The sequence below is a fragment of the Sinocyclocheilus grahami genome, unplaced genomic scaffold, assembly GCF_001515645.1.
Source record: "Sinocyclocheilus grahami isolate Dianchi unplaced genomic scaffold, SAMN03320097.WGS_v1.1 scaffold43.1, whole genome shotgun sequence".
Classification (NCBI taxonomy): domain Eukaryota; kingdom Metazoa; phylum Chordata; class Actinopteri; order Cypriniformes; family Cyprinidae; genus Sinocyclocheilus; species Sinocyclocheilus grahami.
Genome location: NW_015505222.1, coordinates 237201 through 263608, shown reverse-complemented (window position 1 = coordinate 263608; position 26408 = coordinate 237201). Strand labels below are relative to the sequence as shown.

Genomic DNA, 26408 nt, shown 5'->3' with positions numbered 1-26408 from the left:
CACACACACACACACACACACGCATGTCTGTTGTTGTGTGTGTATTGGTGTCCCTCTGCAACCTGTTTAGTCCTGCATTAGTTTTCACCTCACTAGTAAAGTGCGAATGTGTGTTCGTGTGTGTGAGAGAATGTAATTACTTTAGCACACACACTTTTGAGTGAATGTAATGCTCATCTTGTCTGTGTGACCCATGAGGATTGAGAGAATACTGCATCAAATCAGCCGTCAATCGAGTGTGAAATAGCAGTGGGACTAGAGCTCTGATGACTAGAGCATAATAAGCGCTCATGACCTTATACTGCCTTCTGAGAGGCCTGCTTTGGGCCAAATTATCACATACACTACTATTCAAAAGTTTGGTGTTTGTAAGATATGTGTGTTTTTTTTTTGGAAAGAAATTATTACTTTTTTTCACCAAGGATGCATTAAATTGATAAAAAGTGACAGTAAAGACATTTATAATGTTCTAAAAGATTCCTAATGCTGCTCTTTTGAACTTTCTATTCATCAAAGAATCCTGAAAAATACAATTTATTACAGTTTCCACAAAAATATATATTGGGCAGCACAACTGTTTTCAACATTGATAATAATCAGAAATGTTTGTTGAGCAGCAAAGCAGCATATTATACTGATTTCTGAAGATCATGTGACACTGAAGACTGGAGGAATGATGCTGAAAATACAGCTGCGCATCACAGAAATACATTACATTTGAACAGATATTCACATAGAAAACTTTTATTTAAAATTTTAATAATATTTCACAATATAACAGTTTTTACTGTATTTTCAAATAGCAAATAAATCCATGCTTAGTGAGCAGAAGAGACTTCTTTCAAAAACATAAAAAATTGACTCCAAACTTTTGAATAGTAGGGTACGACGGGGCTTAAGACGCCTTTGATATTATTTTCCTCTAAACCACTAGATGGCAAAAAAACATGGCGTGGCACTTTCCAAAACATTCGCTTTTCAAGATGCATGTGCAAATGTGGCTGATCTTTGACGCGATCGCGCGCAGCAGCGCAAAGTTGATTCTGTGCTTACTTGATCTAATATTTTATGTTTTTTTTTAAATGTAGATTTAAGTAGCAAATGAGAATCGCTAAAATTAATGCATATATTTTGAGACAAAGGTCTTCTTAACGTTTTTCAGTTTTAAGATAAGTAAAGCAGCAGTTTTTTAAATAATGAAAGAATGTGTAAAAGTATGGTATTTGGGGTAAAAAAATGCCCCTGCTGTTGGAGCTAAAGGCACAGTAATTAACATGATAATTAATAGATAGCTGACTTTTTTTTTCATTTGTTGACATGACATGGTTAGATTCAGATGGTAAATCATATTATGTTGGGTGTCCATCTTAGAGGTAGTCACCATGTTTAGAATGAAACTATCATATTTAAAAACATGATATTAATCATATCATATAATAAAATATAATTAGTTGTTTCTACTGTAAATCTATATTAAATTATTATGGGATCTCCTTCAATGCTTTCAGAATCTTTAATTTTTTAAATTATTAAAAAATGTATTTTAAAATATATTTTTATAATAACATATTTTAATGACATTTATTATTTATTGAACAAAAATGAATTCTTTTATTTTTCAAAATAAGCAGAAAATAGTACAAACTTTGCTAACGTGATTGTTTTGAACAAGTATTAACTTAGACATATTAAAAAAAACATTATTTTAGCTGATGTATTTGTATCAATACTGTGTGCCTTTTGCAGCACAAGTGTGTGGGGTAAAATGCCCCCTTGCCACCTCATACATTTATACGATTTTTAAACAAAATAAACGACTTGTATGATTTATTTTCACACAAAATTAATGTATGTGAATTTCTCCATTATTGTTCAATACAAAAGTATGTATTTTTTTCTGCAATTATACATTTTAGGTGCAGTGAAAATCACATTTTTTTCTTAAGGTGTGCCTTTAGCCACATTGTACCCTACTATATGTGACCCTGGAGCACAAAACCAATCATAAAGGTCAATTTTTTTGAAATTGAGATTTATACAGCTGAATAAATAGCTTTCCATTGATGTATGGTTTGTTAGGAGAGGACAATATTTGGCTGGACGACATCGGGCACTCCAGGTACGGCCGTTTCACACTGTCTGTGGACACGTATGTGGCCCTCGACCACAAAACCAGTCATAAGGGTCCATTTTTTGAAAAGCTGAATAAATAAGATTTCCATTGATGTATGGTTTGTTAGGATAGAACAATATTTGGTTGAGATACAGCTATTTGAAAATCTGGAATCGGAGGGTGCAAAAACATCTAAATATTGAGAAAATTGCCTTTAAAGTTGTTCAAATGAAGTCCTTAGCAACGCATATTACTAATCAAAAATTTACAGTAAGAAATTTACAAAATATCTTCATGGAACACGATCTTTACTTAATATCCTAATGATTTTTGGCATAAAAGAAAAATCAATAATTTTGACCCATACAATGTATTGTTGGCTATTGCTACAAATATACGCCAGCGACTTAACACTGCTTTTTGTGCTCCAGGGACACATATATCTTTACAAAGAAGGCAATTCTATGATGCATTGCATCATGCTCAGTGAAAAACTCTATCCAGTACAAATGTCTGCTCTGTTTTCTGTACAGCGGTTCACAGGGATTTCCTTTATGCTAATAGTTTAAAGTCTGACTACACAAGGCTGATATTTAAATAAGCTTAGCTCATGATGGCGTAAAGATGTTGAATTAAATTACTTTTGATGTTTTCAAAGCGATAAATCCCCCAGCCGAGCTTTCAGTAGTGTGCGAGTGTCTGACTGCTTGACATCAGGTTTTTAGCTCAGAGGAGGAAAAGCGAGTTTGCTAAGTGAATTGATGCCCGTCTGACTCCTTCCTCCTCCTTTTCTTCTCTTGCCTTTCTTCCTGCTGTGAGCTAGAGACTCTTCTGGATGGATTAAGACAAAGAGAAAAGGGGAGGTGAAGAGAGAAAGACACAGAGAAAGAAAGGTTATTGATGTGTGCCTGGTCGGCTTTAGAGGACACACACACACACACACACACACACACACACACACACACACACTCTCACACACAGACACACACACACACACACACACACACACACGCACTCTCACACACAGACACACACACAGACACACACACAGACACACACACAGACACACACACACACACACACACACGTTTACTTAGCCTTCTGAATGAGCAAATACCACAGACTGTTGTTTATATATAAAGCAAAGACTAACCTAAACTCTAACCCTAAAAGAAAATTTCACAACATTTAATTTAAATCATTTTTATCTTTTAAGATCGTGACCAGAGGAAGGTTTTGTCAGATTTATCTCACTTCAGGAGTTTTCTTTTCCAAGGTACAGCTGTAAAGTGTGGCAAGTTAGCCAAAAATATTTTGCCCTTTAAACATTTTAAAAAAACTTTAAAGGGGTCATCTGATGCTGCATGCACTTTTACAAGTTGTTTGAACTGAAATGTGTGTTGGCAGTGCATGTACACAACCACCCAAAAAAAAAAAAGTTTAATCTACTAAAATCTTTTCCCCTTTCTCAAATCAAGCCGATCTCAGATGCCTGTCTGTGTGACATCACCCAGACAGGCCCCTCCCACCATAGTTTGATTGACAGTAGTGTTTCAGCACAGACTGGACTGGTGTCTTACCTTAGCTCCGCCCTGAGTGACTGTCATCAGTCCACCATTGTTTCAGATGTACACAAGAATGACTCCTAAGTGCTCGAGGTGTTCTGTTGTTGGATGTAATAATGAACACAGCGGTCGTCATTTACTCTCGACATCTGAGCCGCTGAACTCGCAGTGGATTACCTTTGTTTCTGAAGGGAATGCGCCTCCGATCTACATAAATGCGTCTATCATTCGCGAATCATTCATCTACAGAAGAAGTGAGTGTAAGGTTTTTTTAATGAATCTTTGCAAATGGCCTTACCTAATAATGTGCTAATTAGCAAGTCTCACGATGAATGCAGCTAAAGTAAACAGTCCCTCAGAGAGCGGCTCGGAAGAGAGGGGCGGGGTCAGCAGAGCTCATTAACATTTAAAGGAAAAGGCTACAAAACGACTTGATCTGAAAAGAGCTGTTTTTGACAGGGTGAAAACGGTGTTGTTTTGCACTACCATTGAGAAATTTTAACCAAACTATGTTACAGACTTTTCATTAAGACCCTAAAGAATCGTATCAATGGGTTTAAAATGGGCATCCGATGACCCCTTTAAGCAATGTTTGTTCAAACGTCTTTCAAAATATGTGGTTGTGAATAATGGAATTTTGTGAATGGATGGCATTCATGTTCTGTTCGTTCACTGGCCATTCAGAATCTGTGTATATTGATAATGATTTAGAATGAGCTGTCAGTTTACAGAAGAAATGCTTCTGTAGAAGCCAAGAAAGTGATATCAGTAAGTCATGACAACTTATGATTTGCATTTCTTTAATCAAACAAGTTGAACATTTTCAACTTTTTTTTTTTTAGTGTGAGATTTGTCTGGATTTTCTAAGTCAGTTTAATATAATTTAAGTTGAAATTACTAATGCAACCAAGTTGATTATACTTACACTTTAAGGCAGCATAAGTTTTTAAGTTGAAATAGGTGAAAAAGTTTTACAGTGTAATTTTTAAAGTAGTCGTGTAAAATCATCTTAAATTATTCAGTTCCTTGATTTGTTTTATGGGACGAGTAATTCATTCATTCATTCATTCCAAACACAATACTCTACTAATGCGATATTTTCCAAAATAAAATGCATGCATAAAAATGGTGAATATATAAAATGGTGAAAAATAATGGGGGGAAAAGTCTATATGTACACTGTTTAAATGTTTGGGTATAAAATATATTTTTCTTTAAAAAAAACTAAACTTTTATATTCATCAAGGATGCATTGAATTGATCAAAAGTGACATTAAAGACATTTATAATCTTGCAAAATATTTGTATTTAAAATAAATGCTGTTCTTTTGAATTTTCTGTTCATCTGTGAATCCTGAAAAACAAAATGTATCACGGCTTCCACAAAAATGTTGTGCAGCGCAACTGTTTTCAACATTGATGATAATCAGAAATGTTTCTCGAGCAGCAAATCAGCATATTATACTGATTTCTGAAGATCATGTGACACTGAAGACTGGAGGAATGATGCTGAAAATACAGCTGCGCATCACAGATTTTAATTACATTTTAACATATATTCACATAGAAAACAGTTATTTTAAATTGTAATAATATCTCACAATTTTTACTGTATTTTTAATCAACTAAATTCTTTGGTAAGCAGAAGAGACTTCTTTCAAAAACATAAAAAAAAATCTTACCCACCCCAGACTTTTAAACGGTAGTGTATATATCACATAAATAACAGATACTTAAAAATGGCAGTCTGTTGGGAAATGAAAAGAACAGTAAATTGGTTTTATAGTTATTGTAAATATCTGTTAGCCTTTTCCCACTCTCTAACTTTCATGTCCTCACGTCCCCTTTCCAGGGTTTCCTGCAATACAGGGACCTTGTGTTTCCATTTTGTCATCCATTTGATAAATAACCTTACCGCTGTGTGTGTGTGTGTGTGTGTGTGTGTGACTTCCACTGACATTGTTTTTAGGAAAACCCGCCCTAACAGTCAGTCTTACCCAACCCTTTTTCCAACCCTCCCTCCGTTTGTCTCTTCCAGCCTCTCCAGATCGACGATAACTTCTGTGGGCAGGATTTTAACCAGCCTCTAGGGGGCACCAGCACTATCGAGGGCATTCCTCTCTTCATAGACAAAGATGACGGAATGACTTCGGTAGCTGCTTACGATTACCGCGGAAACACGGTGGTTTTCGCAGGAACACGCAACGGCCGAATGAAGAAGGTAAGAGTTTCACATCTTATGGTCTTTTGATACGCTGTGTCTTTGTGCATTATTGGTATCTTCTGGGGTTTTATTTGAGAGAACCTCTTTGATTGGTTGACTTAACCCTTTGCGGAATGCAAGAAAATGGTATTTTGTAGAGGTTTATGATGCAACCTTGGTGATTTGTGTTGTACGTTTGTTTAAAGTTGCTGACAAATCTGTTAATGGAAACATTAAATCAAGTTTAGTTTCTTTATGTATGACTGATTTATTGATGCATATTATTCCACAAAATTACTTTTTTCATTTTCATACAAATTGATTTATTCTACTACTTCAGATTTAATAGAAACCATCAACCAACTAGTTAAACTGACACAACTGTTAAAGAGAACATGAAATCAAAACTGCTCCTGTTTAGTTTCTTAATGCATGTTCCTGCTTATATTCCGAAAGATTTATCAGATTGCCCTGCTTCTGAAATCGCGTTTCATCCGATATCACTTAGGTTTGAACTGTTGGTTAAAGTTAACAATGGCAAATGCTGTTTTAATGTTGTCTTTAAAACTAAAGCATGTCATTATCCAGTGATGAATGCTGATTAGCTTCAGTTGTTGTGTTTGGGACTGTAAGTACATATTAAATGGTGTAGATGTTTACAGCAGACATTTGGAGATGATTGAGACATTGCATGCGATAATATAGCATTCACCATTAAATTAATCACTTATGCTTACGTTATTGTTATTTGTAAGTCTTTTTGAAAAACTGCTGGAGCTTGAGACATTTCTGAATTGGAACGGTGCGCTTTGGCTCAAGTATTCAAGGAGCAGTTTGGCATCGTGGCTCATTTTTGCGGTTTTGAGGTGTGAAATGTGCAGCATGCATCAGGTGTGTGTGTATGATAAGCTCAGAATGAGTGTCTGGCGATGCTGAAGCTGGATTAGTCCCGCTGATCTGGAGCGTCGCAGCAGAGGGCACGTCTGGGCATGAGGAACTCGTCTTGAGCTCGTCCCGTCAGGGTTTAACGCGCTAGACGATTCAGTCTGGTCAAATCAACAACAGATGGACGAGCCAACTATGCTGAACACACACACACACACACACACACTGTGGTCTGAAGTCACGGTAAAGTCGGCCAGCCCCGCTCTCTCTGTAATATTGTTGTTAATTATGGCTCCAAACTGCTGCAGATTCCTCCGTTGAGCTTTTCTGGTCTTGAGTGTCAATAGCAGGTGTTTGTTTGTCCTCTTTTACCACACACCCTGAATTCAGTGTCAAATAAAACGAATATAAACAATGATTTTGATGCATATTGTGTCATCAGACGCTAATCCTGAGGGTTGATTTGAGCTTTGCTGTTTATAGAAGTTAAACTTCTTGTAAGCTCAGGATTGATCTACTGACCCACTGACCTCATGACCTCCATGACCTCAACAGATGACAGTTTATAGTCACTTGATCTCTCTCTGATCTCTCTGTCTCGCTCACTCTTTCTAATGTTGTCAGTGATAGTGGTTGCATGCTACATTTTTATTAATGTTATTAATGGTGTTTTCTAATTCACCACCCTGTATCACGTTTGCTGAATGGAATTCACAACTTGTTTCTTACTTACTTGAGGTGCTGATTCCAAAAATAGTGTCTGTTTTCAGTGATATCGGCCATTAAAGTGAAATTACTAATTCATTCATTCAATTCACTAATCATTAATTTATAAAACATAAATTCATGTCTTATTCTTGCTATAATAAGACTTCTGAAAGTACCATCAGCAACATTTCCTTCCTTCCCTTCTACTATTTTCCTTCTAGTTAGAACAATTGCGGTCTTTGCTTGGCCAACAATACAATTTAATAAACGCCCCTTTTTCTTTTTTTTTATTCACTGCGCCGTTGCATCAACTCTATCAAAGTCGCATCCACAAATGTCCAAAAATGTCACATTTATCAAGCTTTGGGTTATTTCAGAAAATGTCCAATCTTGCTCCAGCCACTAAAGGTTCCTTCAGGAGCCAAAACAATGACAATGCAGGTGTCTTCCTTGATATTTTCATAAAACCCCAAGCTTTCACAACACTGTAATAATACAAGGGTAGATCATTCCAGTTTTTGTCCACATACTTGGTCCAAAAAAGATTTTTACCGAGTCCCATTCCCCCCACTGATCTGATGTTTCCAGCACATGTAGATTATATTATGCCATATTACTCTATTATATTAATTAAATGTATATTTTGCTTCTGTAAGTATGTCTAATCCCTTATTTTATTTTATTTCTAGTTTATATACTTGCATACATTAGTATTTCATTTTGCACTACATGCTAATACTTTTTAAATATTATTATTATTATTATTATTTTTCTTTCTGTTAATACATATATGCACTATTTGTAAGCAGCCCAGCTGCAATTGCTTTGGTAATACAAATGTATAGTTTTTGTCATGCCAATAAAGCACTCTTAAATTGAGAGAGAGAGAGAGATGGATAATAACCGATTACATCATGTCTGGATTACGTAATCAGATTCCAAAAGTCAAGCCTACTTGTAATTAAAGTATATTACATTGTAAAATGCTCATAATCAGATTACAATTTTTTTTTTTTTTTTTTTTACAATTTATGGAGATGTTAAACAAATTAAATTTTTCTTTTTTTTAGTGTTCAAGTGTTACATAATTTATATAGAAAAGTATATTAAATTATTTAAAATGTATATAAATTTTTACATTTTTATGATTTAATTAATTATCAGCTTTTTATCAACTCACAAACCCACTGCAGTTCTTGCGTTGAGCCCAATTTGGGAAACCCTGGATTAGTGTAATTTAATGCATTTTATGATGATAAAATTATATTTACTTTCTCTTTGCTTTTTCTATCAATATGGTACATTTATTGGCAAGTTTAAAACAAGTTAGATAAAAAGTAATTCGTAGTAGTCAGAATACATTAGCTATGTACATTAACACTTAATATTTAAGTCGAATTTGTACTCCATACATGGATTATTCCTCAAAGCATGTCTTTTCGTTTTTCTTTTTTTTTTGAGAGATTTTTGAGATTTATAATCCAACCCCAACCCCCTTTTTGTTTTATTATCAGACAGACAAAATTTTGTTCAACTGTAGCTCGAACAGTAGAGCATACCGCTGGCAACGCTAAGGTCATGGGTTCAATTCCCAGGGAATGCATGAACTGGATAAAAGCATCCGCCAAATGCATCAATGTAAATGTAAAATGCATCAAAAGGAAATGACTGGGTACTAGTAATAGAGACACTTGACTTAATAACATGGTAAAAACAGATAATTATAATAAAAGATGGGTGAATAATGCATTCTGGGAATACACTGGGTTGTAGTTACGGGTTTGGATCAAAGCACACACACACACAGACACACACACACACAGACACACACACACACACACACAGACACACACACACACAGACACACACACACACAGACACACACACACAGACACACACACACAGACACACACACACAGACACAGAGGAATGCTGTATTATCGCTCCTCTTACATGCAGTTCAAAGTGTTGGCAGTGATTGTAGCGGCGGAGGTTAATTACACACACGCGTGTGCACATAGCAGCGCTGCTGGCTCTTGCGTGTGTTGTGCTGAGCTCTACACGTCTGTAATTAGTGTCTCAGCGTGAGATCTGGCTGAAAACACACACACACCGACTCACTCTGGCACGTTTCCCTTTGAATGATTATTGATTATTACTCTGATTCATCAGTGTAGATTAGACGGTGACGGATTATTACAGACAATCAGCATCTGTTCATCTGCTGTTTTGCAGGGTTTTTGTGGATGATGTGTGTTGGATGGTTGTTTTCATTTGGTGTTGTGCACTACCCTTCAAACGTTTGGAGTCGGTAGGTATTTCTTTCTTTCTTTTTTTTATACGAAGAAAATAATACTTTTAATGCATCCATTCATCAAGGATGCATTAAATGGATCAAAAATGACAGTGAAGACATATGTGATATGAAAAAAGCATTCTGTTTCTAATAAATGCTGTTCTTTTGAGCTTTCTTTTAATCAAAGAATCCTGAAAAATTCAATGTATCACAGTTTCCACAAAAATATTGTGCAGCACAACTGTTTTCAACATTGATAATAATCAGAAATGTTTCTCAAGCAGCAGATCAGCATATTAGAATGATTTCTGAAGGATCGTGTGACACTGAAGACTGGAGGAATGATGCTGAAAATACAGCTGCGCATCACAGAAATACATTACAGTTTAACAGATACTCACATAGAAAACAGCCGTTTTAAATTATAATAATATATCACGATTTGTACTATGTTTTTGATCAAATAAATGCAGCCGTGGTGAGCAGAAGAGAGTCAAACCAAATACAGGTTTGTAACATTTAAGCAACATTTGCTTTCACTCTAAGACGTGAAATGGTTGAAGTGAATTACATTTTTTAAATTGTTATTGAGGTTTCAAATAGTGATGTGTGACCGCAGTTGTAGACTACTCTCTGTGTGTGTGTGTGTGTGTGTGTGCGTGTGTGTGTGTGTGCAGCTGTCACATGGTGATCATATGCCACTGAACGCTCCCGTTTGAACATTCCAACAGTCATGTCCTAAACATACACACGGATGCCTCGAGACCGTCTCACAAAGAGCACAGTGTTCATCACCACACACACACACACACACTCACACGCACTCACACACACTCACACACACACACACACACACGTGCTTAGACACGAGGACGAGCACAAAGACACATCTGTCTGTCTGCCTGTGAGTGTTTGTATGTGTGTGTGTTGTGTTGTGTTGTTTCAGGCCTGGAATCAAATAGGATGAGAGTCAGACTAAACACACACTCTTTCCTCTTTGACCTTTTAAATATATTCACTTTTTCTGTCTGTGGTCAGAGAGTGAGACAGGACAGGACGGCTGAGTTATGGAGAGCGAAAGCTTGTCATCTTTTCAGATGAGCTGAAATATTCATGACATGCTGCTCGGACAGGCGGCCTCTGAGAGCTTTTACACACACACACACACACACACACAGAGTGATGCTCAGGTGTTGCTTGAGGTGTATTTGTGCTGTAGGTGTGAGAAATCTAACAATAACACTAGTTTGTGTGACTTCCTGTCTGAGTAGGTCACATGATCTTCCCAAAAGTTTTTGTCAGTGGATCTCCTTTGAATTTAAGATCCCACTGGGATTTACATTTTTCAGTAATTTATTAACACGTTCTCAGATGCTGGTTAAAGATCACATGACACGGGTAAGCAAATCAAATGTTTTGTTCTTTTATAATAAGTCCTTATATTTAAATGTTTTATTTTAAAATTAGTCTTTTTTTTTTACATTTTTATAATTGATTTGTTTTACATCAACTTGCAAAACCTTGCATTTAATAAATAATAAATTATAATCAATGTATTAATGAATAATATTCTTATACAGCTCCCTGTAATACTTCATTCTTCATTCTAGTCTGTTTCAGCAGTTAAATATTTCTGACAAATGACAGTTTACCATGCAGACTTTGCGCAACCTGATGCACGTGCATGAGTCTCTGCGCTTTCTGCAAGGAAAATAATAAAATAATTTCAGATATGTCATATCCACACACACACACACATATATATATTCATTTGTATCTATCTGGTAAATAGTAATGAAATGCACGTGATAGTGATAATGTTCTTTGCATCGAGCTAAAGGTCCATCAGATGGGAAACATCTCATATGCTCGTGTTTTGTCTAGTAGGATGCAGCTCTACACATCTGTCCATTCTAAACAAGCCTTTCTGTGCGAGTGTGTGTGTTTCCACATCATTGTGTTTCTATGGTAACTTAAGGGTTTCTGAAATGAAATGACACACACACACACACACACACACACAGAGAAACACACTTGCCTCGGTTTAATAACACACACTGCATGTAAAGATTTTGCCAGCTGTTCTGACATTTTAATCAGTGTGTGTGTGTGTGTGTGTGTGTCAAGGTGTTTCTCTGTGTTATTGTAATAGTGTCAGAATGAAGCTGGTGAAGTGTGTGAGGCTACAGAAGTGCAGCGACTGCAGCTTTACCAGCTAGTTAATTAACTGCGCGCGCGTCTGTGGAAATTGGGGTTTAGTGGGAAAATGCCGCAGCAGCAAAGCATGTCCTGCTTTATTAGACCCTCGTCGGCTTTGTTTTTTACTCTGTGTGTGTGTGTGTGTGTGTGTGTGTGTGTGTGTGTCTCGTGGGGCCGATAGCACTGCAGTCACACTCGGTTCTGTCTGAACGCAAACGCTTGTTAAACTGAGAGCCGAATCTGTGCTGTTTTGTGAAGTGCATGTAATAGTGAACATGCGTGGTATAAACTGTGCTGTACCTGCAGTCCTGGAACGCCTCACCTCACTACTGTAATCATAATGAATGTGTCTCGCCCAGCGAGAGGTTTATGTTTCAGGATTAACCTTCATTTATAATTAATGCATGAATGTGTGTGTTACTGAGCTCCACCTGGCTCAGAACGATCAATATCTGCATTTGAAACCGGAACCACAGTCACAAGCCGTTATATTTCTGAATGATTTCTGTGTGGTAGTCCGATATTACAGAGGATGTGTGTTACTGCACTTTTACCTCCATTAATGAATGTTACACCATCATTCAACTCTTATGAATTGAATAATTCATAATGTTTAATGCTATGTGGTTGCTAGGGTATTGTGGATGGTTGTTATTTTGTTGCTATGCGGTTAAGGTGGGTATAACTGTTATTAGTGTGTTACTATGTGGTTGCTAGGGTATTGTGGATGGTTGTTAGTTTGTTTCTGTGCAGTTAAGGTGTATTTGTTTTTTAGTCTGTTGCTATGTGGTTGCTAGGGTATTGTGGATGGTTGTTATTTTGTTGCTATGTGGTTAAGGTGGGTATAACTTTATTAGTGTGTTACTATGTGGTTGCTAGGGTATTGTGGATGGTGGTTAGTTTGTTTCTGTGCAGATAAGGTGTATTTGTTTTTTAGTCTGTTACTATGTGGTTGCTAGGGTATTGTGGATGGTTGTTATTTTGTTGCTATGCGGTTAAGGTGGATATAAGTGTTATTGGTGTGTTACTATGTGGTTGCTAGGGTAGTGTGGATTGTGGTTAGTTTGTTTCTGTGCAGTTAAGGTGTATTTGTTTTTTAGTCTGTTGCTATGTGGTTGCTAGGGTATTGTGGATGGCTATTATTTTGTTGCTATGCGGTTAAGGTGGATATAAGTGTTATTGGTGTGTTACTATGTGGTTGCTAGGGTATTGTGGATGGCTATTATTTTGTTGCTATGCGGTTAAGGTGGATATAAGTGTTATTGGTGTGTTACTATGTGGTTGCTAGGGTATTGTGGATGGTGGTTAGTTTATTTCTGTGCAGTTAAGGTGTATTTGTTTTCTAGTCTGTTGCTGTGTAGTGGTTGCTAGGGTATTGTGAAAATTTGTTAGTTTGTTATGCTGTTAAGGTTTAAAAGTGTTTTCAGTGTGTTGATGTGGTTGCTAGGGTATTGTGGGCGGTTGTTAGTTTGTTTCTGTACAGTTAAGGTGTATTTGTTTTTTTCGTGTGTTGCTATGTGGTTGCTAGGTATTGTGGTTGTTTGATAGTTTGTTGCTATGCACTTAAGGTGTATAAGTGTTTTTGTGTTGCTAGGGTATTGTGGATGGTTGTTAATTTGTTGCTATGTAGTTAAGGTTTATAAGTGTGTTGCCATGTGGTTGCTAGGGTATTGTTGATTGTTGTTAGTTTGTTTCTGTGCAGTTAAGGTGCATTTGTTTTTTAGTGTGTTGCTATTTGGTTGCTAGGGTTATTGTGAATGGTTAGTTTGTTGTAGGTTAGTTTGGGAGGTTAATTGGTTATGCAGTTAAAGGGTTAGTTCACCCAAAAATGAAAATTAGCCCATAATTTACTCACCCTCAAGTCATCCTAGGTGTATATGACTTTCTTTCAGACGAATCCAGTCGGAGTTATATAAAAAATTGTCTTTGATCTTTCAAGCTGTTTAATGCCACTCAGCGGGTGTTGCATGCATCAGTCCAAAAGAAGTTAAATAAAAAGTGCCCATCCATTAAAAAAAAAGTGTCTCACATGGCTCCGGGGGGTGAACAAAGGCCTACTGTAGTGAATCAATGCGTTTTTGTAAGAAAAATATCCATATTCAAAACGTAATAATCACTTTAATGTAGCTTTTTATTTAACTTCTTTTGGACTGATGCATGCAACACCCACTGAGTGGCATTAAACAGCTTGAAAGATCAAAGACCATTTTTTATATAACTCCGACTGGATTCGTCTGAAAGAAGAAAGTCATATACACCTAGGATGACTTGAGGGTGAGTAATTTATGGACTAATTTCATTTTTGGGTGAACTAACCCTTTAAGGTGTATATAAGTGTTTTTAGTGTGTTGTGGATGGTGGTTAGTTTGTTGGTATGCAGTGAAGGTGTATAAGTGTTTAGTGTGTTGCTATGTGGTTGCTAGGGTTATTGTGTATTGCTGTTATTTTGTTGCCATGCAGTATTAGCTCAAGTCTCTATATTTTCTGGATGTGCATTAATCTCCGCTCAGCTCTGAGTTCTCCAACAGCTTTAAACGCGGCTGATGAAGTGATATTTCAGCGTCAGAATGATGAGTTCTGTAAAGCGTGGAGGATGTTGAGCTGCTCGTTCAGATGAAGCGCTCTCATTGACGCGAGTGACTGAGTGTCTCTCGGTGTAGTACATCACGTGAAGGACTGGATAAGTGCTCGGTGTGTTCAAACATTGTGCGTGGGGCTCATTTTTCTGGCATGATTCTGGATGGATGTGCTCTGAGTGTTCAGGAGGAGCCGTTCGCTGCCATCGACTGAATGTTAAATCCATAGTTTGATTAGAGAGCCGCGTCTGCGCTGGCAGCCCAACGGAGCCGTACATCAGGGCCAAAAGAGCCATCTGATGGAGCGCAGCGGTCAAGGCCACCCGAGAACCAGTTCAGTCAGGGATAAAAGAGGATTTACTGTGTGTGTGTGTGTGTGTGTGTGTGTCTCGTTTGAGCCTGATTGTTCATCTCACCCCTGTTTGAGGAGTGAAAGATAGAAAAAGAGGAATGTGAAAAATAGGGTTTAAGTTTTGTAATCGTCTAGTCTAAAAGAAAAGTTTGCATGTGCATCTTGAGAAATAGAAACTTTAGAAGAACAGTAATTTTACTTTATAGTGTTTACAGCAGTTGTGTGAGGAAAAACATGGATGTTTTTGATTAGGATGGGATTTGAAACTGTGTACCTGACCACCTCAGAGAAAACTTCTCCCGTCTGAATATAGTCCAGTGTTGTTATTGGTTACCAAATCTTAACTTAAAACTATCAAAAAATAAAAATCATGTTAAATGGAATTAAAATAAAATTATAAAATATAATTTTAAAGTATAATTTATAAAAATATAATTAAACAAACAAAAATGAGAAAAAGCTGAAAATAAGTTTGAAATACCAAAATGACTAAAACTAAAAAAAGAAAGCTAATTAAAAAAGCTATTTTTTAATGTGCTGAACCACAAATGCGATTTGATGGTGTAAATATTGAATCTGTTTTTTTTATATTGAATTGAGTTTGAATTTAGTTGAGTTTTCCAATAGAATTTATTTATTTAACCAGCAGATTTGCTGTTTACTTGTAGGGCTCCACAATTTGGCCAAATGTTTGTGATTTATTTGTCAATACGACTATATAAAACAATAACAACAATTATTATTATTATTTTTACTATTATTTTTGCTCATCATCCGTCTTTATTATCATTATTGGTTACAAAAACTTTACGTAAAGCTATAAAAAAAAACATGTTTAAATCTGAAATAAAATATAAATATAATTAAACAAAATTACTAAAGAAAAGGAAAAAAATTAAATGCTAAAATTACAAAAACTGAAACTGAAATAAAAATGAAAGCTATAGAAATAAAAACAAAAGCAAGTAAAATTACAAAACCGCTTAAAATTACTACAATTAAAATGAAAATTGTTAATGCTAAAAGCTCATTTCAAAGTGTTAATAAATACTACAATAGTATATAGTAGACTACTAAAATAACACTGGTTTAGTTCCATCAAAATAATTTACTTTCACTCATGTCGTTCCAAATGCTGTTATTTTTTCCTGAGGAAAACAAGACATTTTGAGGAAATTTCACAAGCTCTCATCCACACAATGACAGTTCAAACACTGTGTGTGTGTGTGTGTGTGTGTGTGTGTCTCTGTGCTTCTGTGTGTGTGTCTGTGTATTTGTGCTTAAGACGGGTCCCTCAAACACTCTCTTGACTTCTGTCATAATTCACCTGTGTGTGTGTGTGTGTGTGTGTGTGTGTGTGTGTGAGAGTGGCTCTCATGATAGCGTGTGTGTATTGTGCTGTTTAGTGGGCCAATAACTGCAGATGGAGGAAGACGGGTCCCTCAAACACTCTCTTGACTTCTGTCATAATTACTCTGTGTGTGTGTGTGTGTGTGTGTACGCGTTTTTGTGACAAATGAGGACATACATTTGTATAATGACTTTTCAGGACATTACCCCATGTCCCCACTTTTCAAAACGCTTATAAATCACACAGAATTAAGTGTATTGAAAATCTGAAATAGCAGAAAGTCTCCTGTGAGGGGTAGGTTTAGGGGTAGGGTTGGTGTAGGGCAATAGAATATACGGTCTGTACAGTATAAAAACCATTACGCCTATGGGATGTCCCCACTTTTCACAAAAACAAACCTGTGTGTGTGTGTGTGTGAGAGTGGCTCTCATGATAGCATGTGTGTATTGTGCTGTTTAGTGGACCAATAACTGCAGATGGAGGCTTTGTGTGTGTGTGTGTGTGTGTGTGTGGGATGAACGGATTTTCAATTGCTCTGCTCTTAGCAGAAAAGGCTTGTAATAGTTTGTGGCCCTCCATCAGGCGAGGTCAAACCCCTGAGCAGCGGCGAACACGCGTGTGATTATTACGGTCTCTGTGAACATGAAGCACACTACAGCACAATAAATGTGATGATAATCATGTCAAATAACAGTCACATGACCTCTTCCTGCTGAATGTCAATATGGAATCAAAACTGACCCTATTTGCTTTTTTAATTCCCATTTTTGCTTTATTTATACTGAAGAATAATGTGCAGAGACACTTTTCAACTTCCAATCAATTCCTGATGGATAAAATCAAGACGCGCTCTGTTGAGTGACGTGGCCACGTGTAGAGACAAATAAATATGTAAATGAAGCTGAATGAAAACAGCTAGTGTTTTTAGATGCTTGTTGCCACATTTGACAAACACCATTGGTAAAATTGTGCTTTTTTTAAATACAGCTTTGCTGTGTTTGTTTATAGGGTTGCACAATTTGGCCAAAATGTTTGTGATTTGTATATCAATACGACTTTAAAATATTATTATTTTATTATTGATAATAATAATAATAAATATTATTTTATTGTGATTATAATTACTAAATAAAAATTAAGCTAAATAAATATTTCTATTTCTATAATGAAAAAATATTAGAAATATATTTTTATAGTTACTAAATAAACATTAAGCAAACAAATATTTCTATTGTAATATTAATTTCAATGTAAAAGAAAAAATAAAAAAAAATAATAGCAACAACAATAATACATATTATTTTACATCTAATTTTATTACAGTTATATTTACTAAACAAAATAAGTATTTATATTGTAATATTACTATTGCAATATTTCACCGTAAAATAAAAAATAAATAATAAGAAAAGAAAATTACTCATTATGTAATAATAAGCTTCGAGATGCTGTAAACACTGGATCATGAGCTGCTCATGTGTAAATGAACATAGTGCCGTGCTTCTCTGAAATGTTTTTTAATAAAAAAAATCACAGCCTTTGCTATTTGATAATAAGCCCTATTGCGTTATCAGTTTTATTAAGATTAATCGAGCAGCCCTACTAATGTTTGGTTGGGTTCATACTGAGTTTACAGACAGTAACTGTATCCTAAATTTGCCCCCTGCAAGTGTTTTTCTTTTCTTTTATTCTTTTCCATCCGTCCGTCGGGAGCAATGCTTTCCTGATGCCTCGTGTGTCTCTCAGGAGAGCAGGAAACATCGATCAGAGTTCACCAGCAGACTAAACTACTGAGAGACGGTGGAAAACAGGCCTTTCTGTTGTTCATAAAGCAAACAGGGTTGAGAGGGTCGGTAAACACCCCGAGGACAGAGACCTGGTCCTCCTGTACTGTCTGAGCGTTTCTCTCCCAGAGGAGCCACGAGGAGGAATGTAGGGAACGGCGTGAGAGATGAACTGCTAAAACATGCTAACAGACATTTCACGGCACGCAGATGAAGATGTGTCTCTGTGTGTGTGTGTCTGTATTGTCTCTGTATAATGAAGTGAGACAGGTCATCTGCTCTGCTGTAGTGTGTGTCTGTGTGTGTGTGTGTGTGTGTGTGTGTGTGTGATGGGGGAGTTTATGCATACAACCATCTGCTGTAAAGCTGCACATGCTCAAACACACGCTATAGTGAACATGTGAGGTTATGTTTGTTGGACTTTAATGTTTTAATGCAGGGATTCCCAAACCTTTTTGTCAGCTGAACCTTCTGTGATATTAAGTTTATATTTCAATAATTTATCAACACATTCATATATATAATTGAAAAAAAAATATGTGTGTGCATGTGTGTATATATGTTTGTGTGTGTGTGTGTGTGTGTGTGTATGTATATATATATATATATATATATATATATATATATATATGTGTGTGTGTGTGCATATATATATATGTGTGTATATATGTATATTTATATATAAAATAATAATGCAAGTTTATTTATATAATGCACAATGGTAATTCAAAGTGCTTTACATAAAAAGGATTTAAAATACATGTTAAAGAATTAAAAAAAAATATATATATATAACATTAATTACAAAAACAGCAACAACAACAATAATAATACTTTTATTTTACAGCACAGCTGTAAAATTACAATACTAATATTTTTGGCCTTGCCCTTAAAGTTTCTCTTTGGTTGAAAACAGATGGTTTATAAGTGTGTGGAATTAAAAACACAATTTCCGTCATTATTTACTCACTCTCATGTTGTTCCAAACCTGAAAGTCTTTGTCTCTCTTTTCTGTGGGGCACAAAAGGAGAAGTTACACTGCTTCAGAAATGGTAACAATCTCCATCCATTGAAGCTTGATAACGGTCATGTGCTCTATATTCCAAATCTTCTGGAATCCTGGATGCTTTATGTGAGAAACCAGACACAACTGAATCATTATTCACTGGACGCAAGACTTCTGCACTGCTGTTATGATACTTTTATTATTTTGAATTGGAGCATACCAGCCGCTGGTCACCGTATCCTTTCATTAAACACAGAAGAGCAGTCTTAACGTCTGATTCTGTGTTCTGTAGAGCAAAATCAAACCGGTTTAGATCAACATGCGGGTGAGTAAACGATGACAGGATTTAATTTTTGGGTGAAGCGTCCCTTTAATCTTTTGCATGTGCGCTGATGCCAAAAATAAGCATGTCCTCATTTAGGCTGTTAATTAGCTAATAGAAACTGTTGCCAGGAGACGGCTGTCTTATTAGGAATGTGCTATAAAACCCTAGAGGACACAAAATAACACTCTTTATTGTATCATATTTACTGTATCTGCCTGTGTTACCAATGCAGTGCTCTCTGAATATTGTCTGATTAATGTTGGTCAAAAGGCTGTGTGTGTGTGTTTAAATAAGTGCTTTAATGCAAGCACTCTCTCTATCTGTGTGTGTGTTGGTCAGTAATTGCTCTGTCACTCAGAGTCGTTTCTGCTGTGTAATTGTGGTGTGTATTAGCTGTGATCTTCTGCTGTACTCCAGCTAATCATTTTGATTGATCTGTTCATTGGCCGTGTTCTGCAGCGATCAGCGCTTAACGCTTCGGGAGGGTTACCATAGCAACCTGTTGATGACACACACACACACACACACACACACCCCTGTCCCCATACACACACACATTACTTGATCATTCACAGTTAGTAGCATCTCAAAAACAGAGGGAGATATGCGAGCTCACTGTATGTTCCCTACATAGACAGCATCCTAACTGAAATAGAGGCCCATAAATGACGCACATGAAAGGTTTGACTGTATTGATTTCCAATGTCACTATTGATGTGCATCAGGAGCACATCTCTGATACTTTAAAATGCTGCCTATGAAGAAAGCAAATGCTCCTGTAGCTATGATTTGACAATTTTGTTAATATTAGTATAATATTTTGCCAATATTAAAATCTCATTTATTTATTTTTTTTAATATTTAGTTAGTTTTAATAACGGCACTTTAACTAATGATACCCTTTATGTTGTGTTTTGTTTTGTACAGAGCAAATGACTCCATGTAAAATTTGTCAATTAGGGTCAATATTTAGTGATATTTTTCCTATTTAGTTTTACTTTAACTTTTTGTTAATTTTTTAATTTTTATTAATTTTTTTATTTATTTATTTATTATTATTATTATTTATTTTTTATTTTATTTAATTTATTTAATTTTATTTTTTTATTACATTTTTTTTGTTTTAATTTCATTATTTTAATTTTAATTTTATTTTGGAGCCTGAGCGGTAAATTATTTGGTGTAATTGTGATGGTGGAGCAGACGGCGCAGGGATTTGAGGAATGCTGAAAGAGGAAATGTGCTGAACACCTGTGGAAGTAAATTAACATCTTCCTGTATGTTATGAGCCACTGCTGCTCCTTCCTGTCCTCGTGTGTGTGAGTGTGTGTGAGTGTGTGTGTGTGAGTGTGTGTGAGCGTGTGTGAGCGTGTGTGAGTGAGTGTGTGTGAGTGTGTGTGAGAGTGTGTGAGAGTGTGTGAGAGTGTGTGTGAGAGGGTGTGTGGGAGTGTGTGTGAGTGTGTGTGTGTGAGACGGGCTGTCCTGGCCTCTGAAACCCTTGATCAGATCTCTGCCACGACTTTCAGGGATTTGAGGAATGCTGAAAGAGGAAATGTGCTGAACACCTGTGGAAGTAAATTAACATCTTGCTGTATGTTATGAGCCACTGCTGCTCCTTCCTGTCCTCGTGTGTGTGAGTGTGTGTGTGTGAGACGGGCTGTCCTGGCCTCTGAAACCTTTGATCAGATCTCTGCCACGACTTTAAAGGCGTTTTATGTGCCAGTGGTTTTCTCTGGCAGACACTCCTTTTCCCAGAACATGAAGTTCCCATGATCCATTTCTGTTGTTTCCATTGGTTTCTTAAGGAAGAGCTGTTTATACACACACGTGTGCTGTGGTGATAGCATCAGATGGTAATACCATGGTAATTTGACATACAGTATAGTCCAATCAATCATGAAAATAGCTGAAATAAATTTCATTATCATTTAGTTGTTTCTCTGCTTTTATTTTATAGTCTATTAAAATTAGTTTACGTTCAGTTCGCACATTATTTGAAGAAGAGCATTGCTCAAGATTCCTTCATTAATTATAGATGAATTCATTACCTAATCATTTAATTTGTTTAATTAAAGATAATTTAATGTAAATTTTATATCATTTTATTCAAATTTGATTATACCGTGGTGCCATATTAATTGAACATGTTATTTTGACAAGATTTCAAAATGTTGAGAAAGTCAAAATGACAGTAGTAAGTAAGTTTGTTTACCAGGGATGAGATTCGACTCGGATCTGACTTTTCTTGGCAGCAGAACATATTTTTCATCATCTAATTAGTGTAATTTGTTAAGTGCAGTCGTGAAACACAGAGCGACTGAACTTCTCTGTCTTCATTCAAACGTTGTTCACTTCCTGTTTGACCCCAAGAACTTCCTTCCAGACACCCCTAGAGCTCTGTTAATTACTCTCTCACACACACACACACACGGGTGCGGATCGATACACACTTCACTCTTAATTGGCGGCGCTGGCGTTGTCTTGCGGTCGCTCTGATGAAGCTCTAAACACTTGCTGTGACTTCAGCGCGTCCAGGGGGTGATGCCCCTGCTGTTACCGTGGCAACAGGCCAGATCGCAGCTGCAGCATCTGTTTCCCACCTGACCACCCAGCTGTCAACACACCACCACATGCCACAGCTGAGCACCTGTGTGTGTGTGTGTGTCCAAAAATCATTAGGATATTAAGTAAAGATTATGTTCCATGAAGATATTTTGTATATGTCCTATACATAGTTGTATCTCGGCCAAATATTATCCTGTTCTAACAAACCATACATCAATGGAAAGCTTATTTATTCAGCTTTCAGATTATGCATAAATCTCAATTTCGAAAAATGTACCCTGTTGTCCAGGGTCACATATTTGATTTAATTCAAATTCACAATGAATAACTTAACTTATATTTAAACAGTGAAGATGTTTTTCTCTCACTCTTCCTCTGGTGGTTTTTCTGCTTGTGTTGAATTAAAGAGGAACAGGCTGGGCAGATTTCTAACTGATGGCAGTGTTAGGCTCCAGCATTGTTTGTGACTCTTAAATCGTCTCTGATTCTTTCAGATGTTGTGTGGATGTGTGTGGGTGGATGCCGCAGTAATATCAGGGGACAGGAAGTGGAATATTTCATTGTTTAATTACGTCTGGCTTCCTTAAACGCTCATTTTAGGCATCGGCGCTTTGGTGATCGCCTGCTTCTCCCCGAGGATGACCAGTCCTCTAGTGACTGCAGAATGTCATACCCATGTTATTATACAAATTTGTGTCCTCATAAATCACAAAAACTCACTCACTCACACACACACACACACACACACTCACTCACTCACACATTTACACACACATTTACACACACTCACTCTTCCTGTGTTTGTGTTATTTGTGTCTCTGGTGGGTGTCTGGTATGTGTGTGCTGGGTGTGTGTGTTTACTGCATTCCCCACAGTATTTCTACATTGTTTACTGTGTGTGTGTGTGTGTGTGTGTATCACGCAGCAGCACTAGACTGTGTAAACGAGTCGTTCACAGATAGTTTGGCTTTGCGTGTGTTTTTGTTTCTGTTCTAGTCCGATTAATATTTCATGAGAGTTAGCGTGCAGCTGAACGTGTGTTAAATATAGTCTGCGCATGTTTAAAGTGAATCGCGTGATGTCTGTAGTCACTGTGAAACATGAAACAGCATCAGCAGCATCACAGTGTGAGTGAAGAGAGTGAAATCAGCAGCCTCTGCTCCGAGATCACAGCCGTGCTCACAAATACAGCCATTAGTATCACCACACCAACATCAGATGCAGTCAAGACCTCACATTAGCTCACCAGCGCCAAATGAGTTCCAGCCTGAAGTCTGGTGCACTTTGCATGTTTTTATAGCCAAGAGTTGCTCATTTAAGAACAGACTGCCAGACCCACAGTTCACTGATCTATGTGATGTTTAGAAGAGCGTTCATCTGAAATAGGTGATGTTGTTATCCTCACCCGGTTCAGACCGACACATAAGAGCTGCATCTGGAAGAAAAGCAACTCCTCTTCTCATGCACTTGTGGTTTGAACCCTAAAATCAATAACCTGTGTGACTGTCAGAAGCCTAAACACACCACACCAGCTGGAAAAACACTGACCTTTGCCTCTAACAGTTATTTCAGTATCACTGATATACTGTTATAGTTTTTGTTAATATTTAATATTTTATTTTCTGCTTTCGTTTAAGTTGTGTTTGTCATTTTTTTCGTAAATTTCCCCCCCAATTTTGTATATGTCTATAAGGTTCTTATTAAGTTTAATATATTTAAATATATATATAAATTTAGTACTTTAACTTAAATTAAAATGAGAAATGTTTTCTTTTGCAACTACCTGAATTATAAGGTTGTTTTAAATATTTTATTTCAGTTAATGTTCATTCTATTTCAAGAAGTGAATTTTTTTTTTATGGTTTTAGTTCATAATAAGCCTGTGGTGCTCTCATGAACTCACGTCTAGAGCAGATACTGGTGTGTTTCTCTTCCTGTCTTGTGTTTATTTGACTTCCTGTAGTCCTGGTAAGCACAGATCCGTCAGTGTCACGTCTGTGAAAGTGAGCATCATCTGGAAACCATCAGATATTCTCGCTTATGCATATAAACACGTGAAACATGTCTCTCAGCAGAGTTTGAAATCATCTCATCTCGATCAAGGTTAGATCTTCAGATGAAAAAACAAATATTGTTTAGATATTTTGGCACATTTTCTAACAGCACTTGATGGCTTTGGTTTTAAAGAAGTCTTGAATTATTAATCAAATCATAATTTTGAATTGTTTGGGTTATATTGTATTTATTGTATGTATTTAATAACAAGGTTATTGTCATGTTCTTGTGTTGCAGAGTTATTATAGTTAACTAAAATTAAAACCATAAAAAATTCCATTATTTGAAATAAAATAATCTTTAACTGAAATCAAATCAAATCTTAAGTAACCTTAAACTTATTTTATTTCAGGTAGTTGCCAAGATAGCATTTCTGAGTTTAACTTGTAGTAATCATTTAATAATTAACATGTATTACTAAAATAATAAAAACTATATAGAGGTATTTAAAGAAAAACAAACTATATAGATGTACATAAAGATAAAACTTTTACTAAAATGAAAATAGAAAAATTAAAAAAATCTAATTCAAATAAACTATATAGACGTATTTACAGAAAAAAATACAAAAACATTTACTAAAATTAAAATGAAGATGGAAAAATTAAAAATAAAAACAGTTAAACTATATAGACATATTTAAAGAAACCCTAAACTGTTACTAAAATGAAAATTGAAAATATAAAAATTAAAACTGATTCAAAATATTAATAAAAACTACTATAGAATCTCAAAGACACTAAAATAACACTGGTGTGTTGCAGCATGATCCCAGGCGGCTTATTTTAATATCTTCCTTGCATTGGCTCTGTAATGGCAATAAAACTCAATTTGATGTGTGTATTACTCATTCATGTATGCTCAGTGTGTGTGTAAGTGATTTTATGTGGTTTGAGATGAAATGTTGCTATATTAACAGGCTCAGTGCATTACAGATACTCTATCCTCATATCACAGAAGCGTGTGTTCGCAGCAGAGCGATTACCGCGTCACCGTCAGTTAATGCTGCATGTTTATTGAGAGCAATAGAAGTGATGGATGTGTTCAACATGCAAGAACAGCACCCTTCCCCTCGCCAGATCATATTTACATACGTAATATATACTTCCCCCGGGTCTCATTACATTCATACACTCATATATGCTCACTGTATCTGAATGAAAAGTCATCATTCACTCGTGGGTCGATCCAAACCTGTGTGACTGTGTTTCTTCTGTAGATCACAAATATTAGAGACATTTGTAATGAATAACGACTTCTTCACAGAGAGCTGTGTACTGTTCAAAAGTTTGTGGTTGGTGAGAGTTTTTAAAAATGTTTTTAATTGAAGTCTCTTCTGCTCACCAAGGCTGCATTTGTTTGATTAAAGATACAGGAAAAACATATAAAATTGTGAAATATTATTACAATTTAAAATAGCAGTTTTCTATGTGAATATCTGTTAAACTCTAATTTATTTCTGTGATGCGCAGCTGAATTTTCAGCATCATTACTCCAGTCTTCAGTGTCACATGATCTTCAGAAATCAGTATAATATGCTGATTTGCTGCTCGAGAAACATTATTATCAATGTTGAAAACAGCTGTACTGCTTCATATTTTTGTGGAAACCGTGATACATTTTATTTTTCAGGATTCAAGATGAATAGAAAGTTCAAAAGAACAGCATTTATTTGAAATAAAAAATCAATTTGTAATAATAGAAGTGTCCTTACTGTCACTTTTAATCTATTTAATGTGTGTTCTCTGACTAAAAGTAAAACATTATTTAAAAAAAATCTAACTTTTGAACAGTACTGTGTGAAAGATTACTACAATTTAAAATAATTGTTTTCTACTTGAATCTTTTTTAAAATGCAGTTTAGAAATCAACATTTTCATGCATATTCTGCTAATTATCTTCAAACTGAATCTACTTAAAGGAGACATATTATGCCCCTTTTTACAACATGTAATATAAGTCTCTGGTGTCCCCAGAATGTGTCTGAAGTTTCAGCTCAAAATACTCCACAGATCATTTATTATATCATTTTGAAAATGCCTATTTTGAGTGGAAGCAGAAACACGCTGTTTTTCGGGCCTGTCTCTTTAAATGCAAATGAGCTGCTGCTCCCCGCCCCCTTTTCCAGAATAGAGCTGTGCCTTTACAGCTCGTACCTGCTAAAAACATCTGTTTTGGTTCTGATTATCATGTTTATCGCGCTGAAATCATGCATTTTAAACCATATTAATTTAAACATCTGATATAGGGTTTTCTGAGCGCACACATCTGAAGCACACGCACAGAAAGCGGCTGTCACAGCATGCGAGCACTAAACTAAGTTCTCATTCACACACAAGTTTACGTTAAAAACACACATGAGTTACAAAAAACAGTCGGTTATGTCTGTGAAGGTAAGCAGCTGGGAAATAAATCACATGTTTAT

The 26408-nt window shown here is 36.1% G+C and overlaps 1 protein-coding gene across 1 annotated transcript in view; it reads left to right on the top strand.

The window, feature by feature from the left end:
- LOC107582336 (plexin-A1-like) overlaps positions 1-26408 on the top strand; it is a gene marked incomplete at its 5' end in the record, with an annotated part of 107517 nt that overhangs the window by 3499 nt on the left and 77610 nt on the right. The window contains one exon of the mRNA XM_016268132.1: positions 5717-5899. Coding sequence (XP_016123618.1) covers positions 5717-5899 — 183 coding nt within the window. The remainder of the gene's footprint in view (positions 1-5716; positions 5900-26408) is intronic.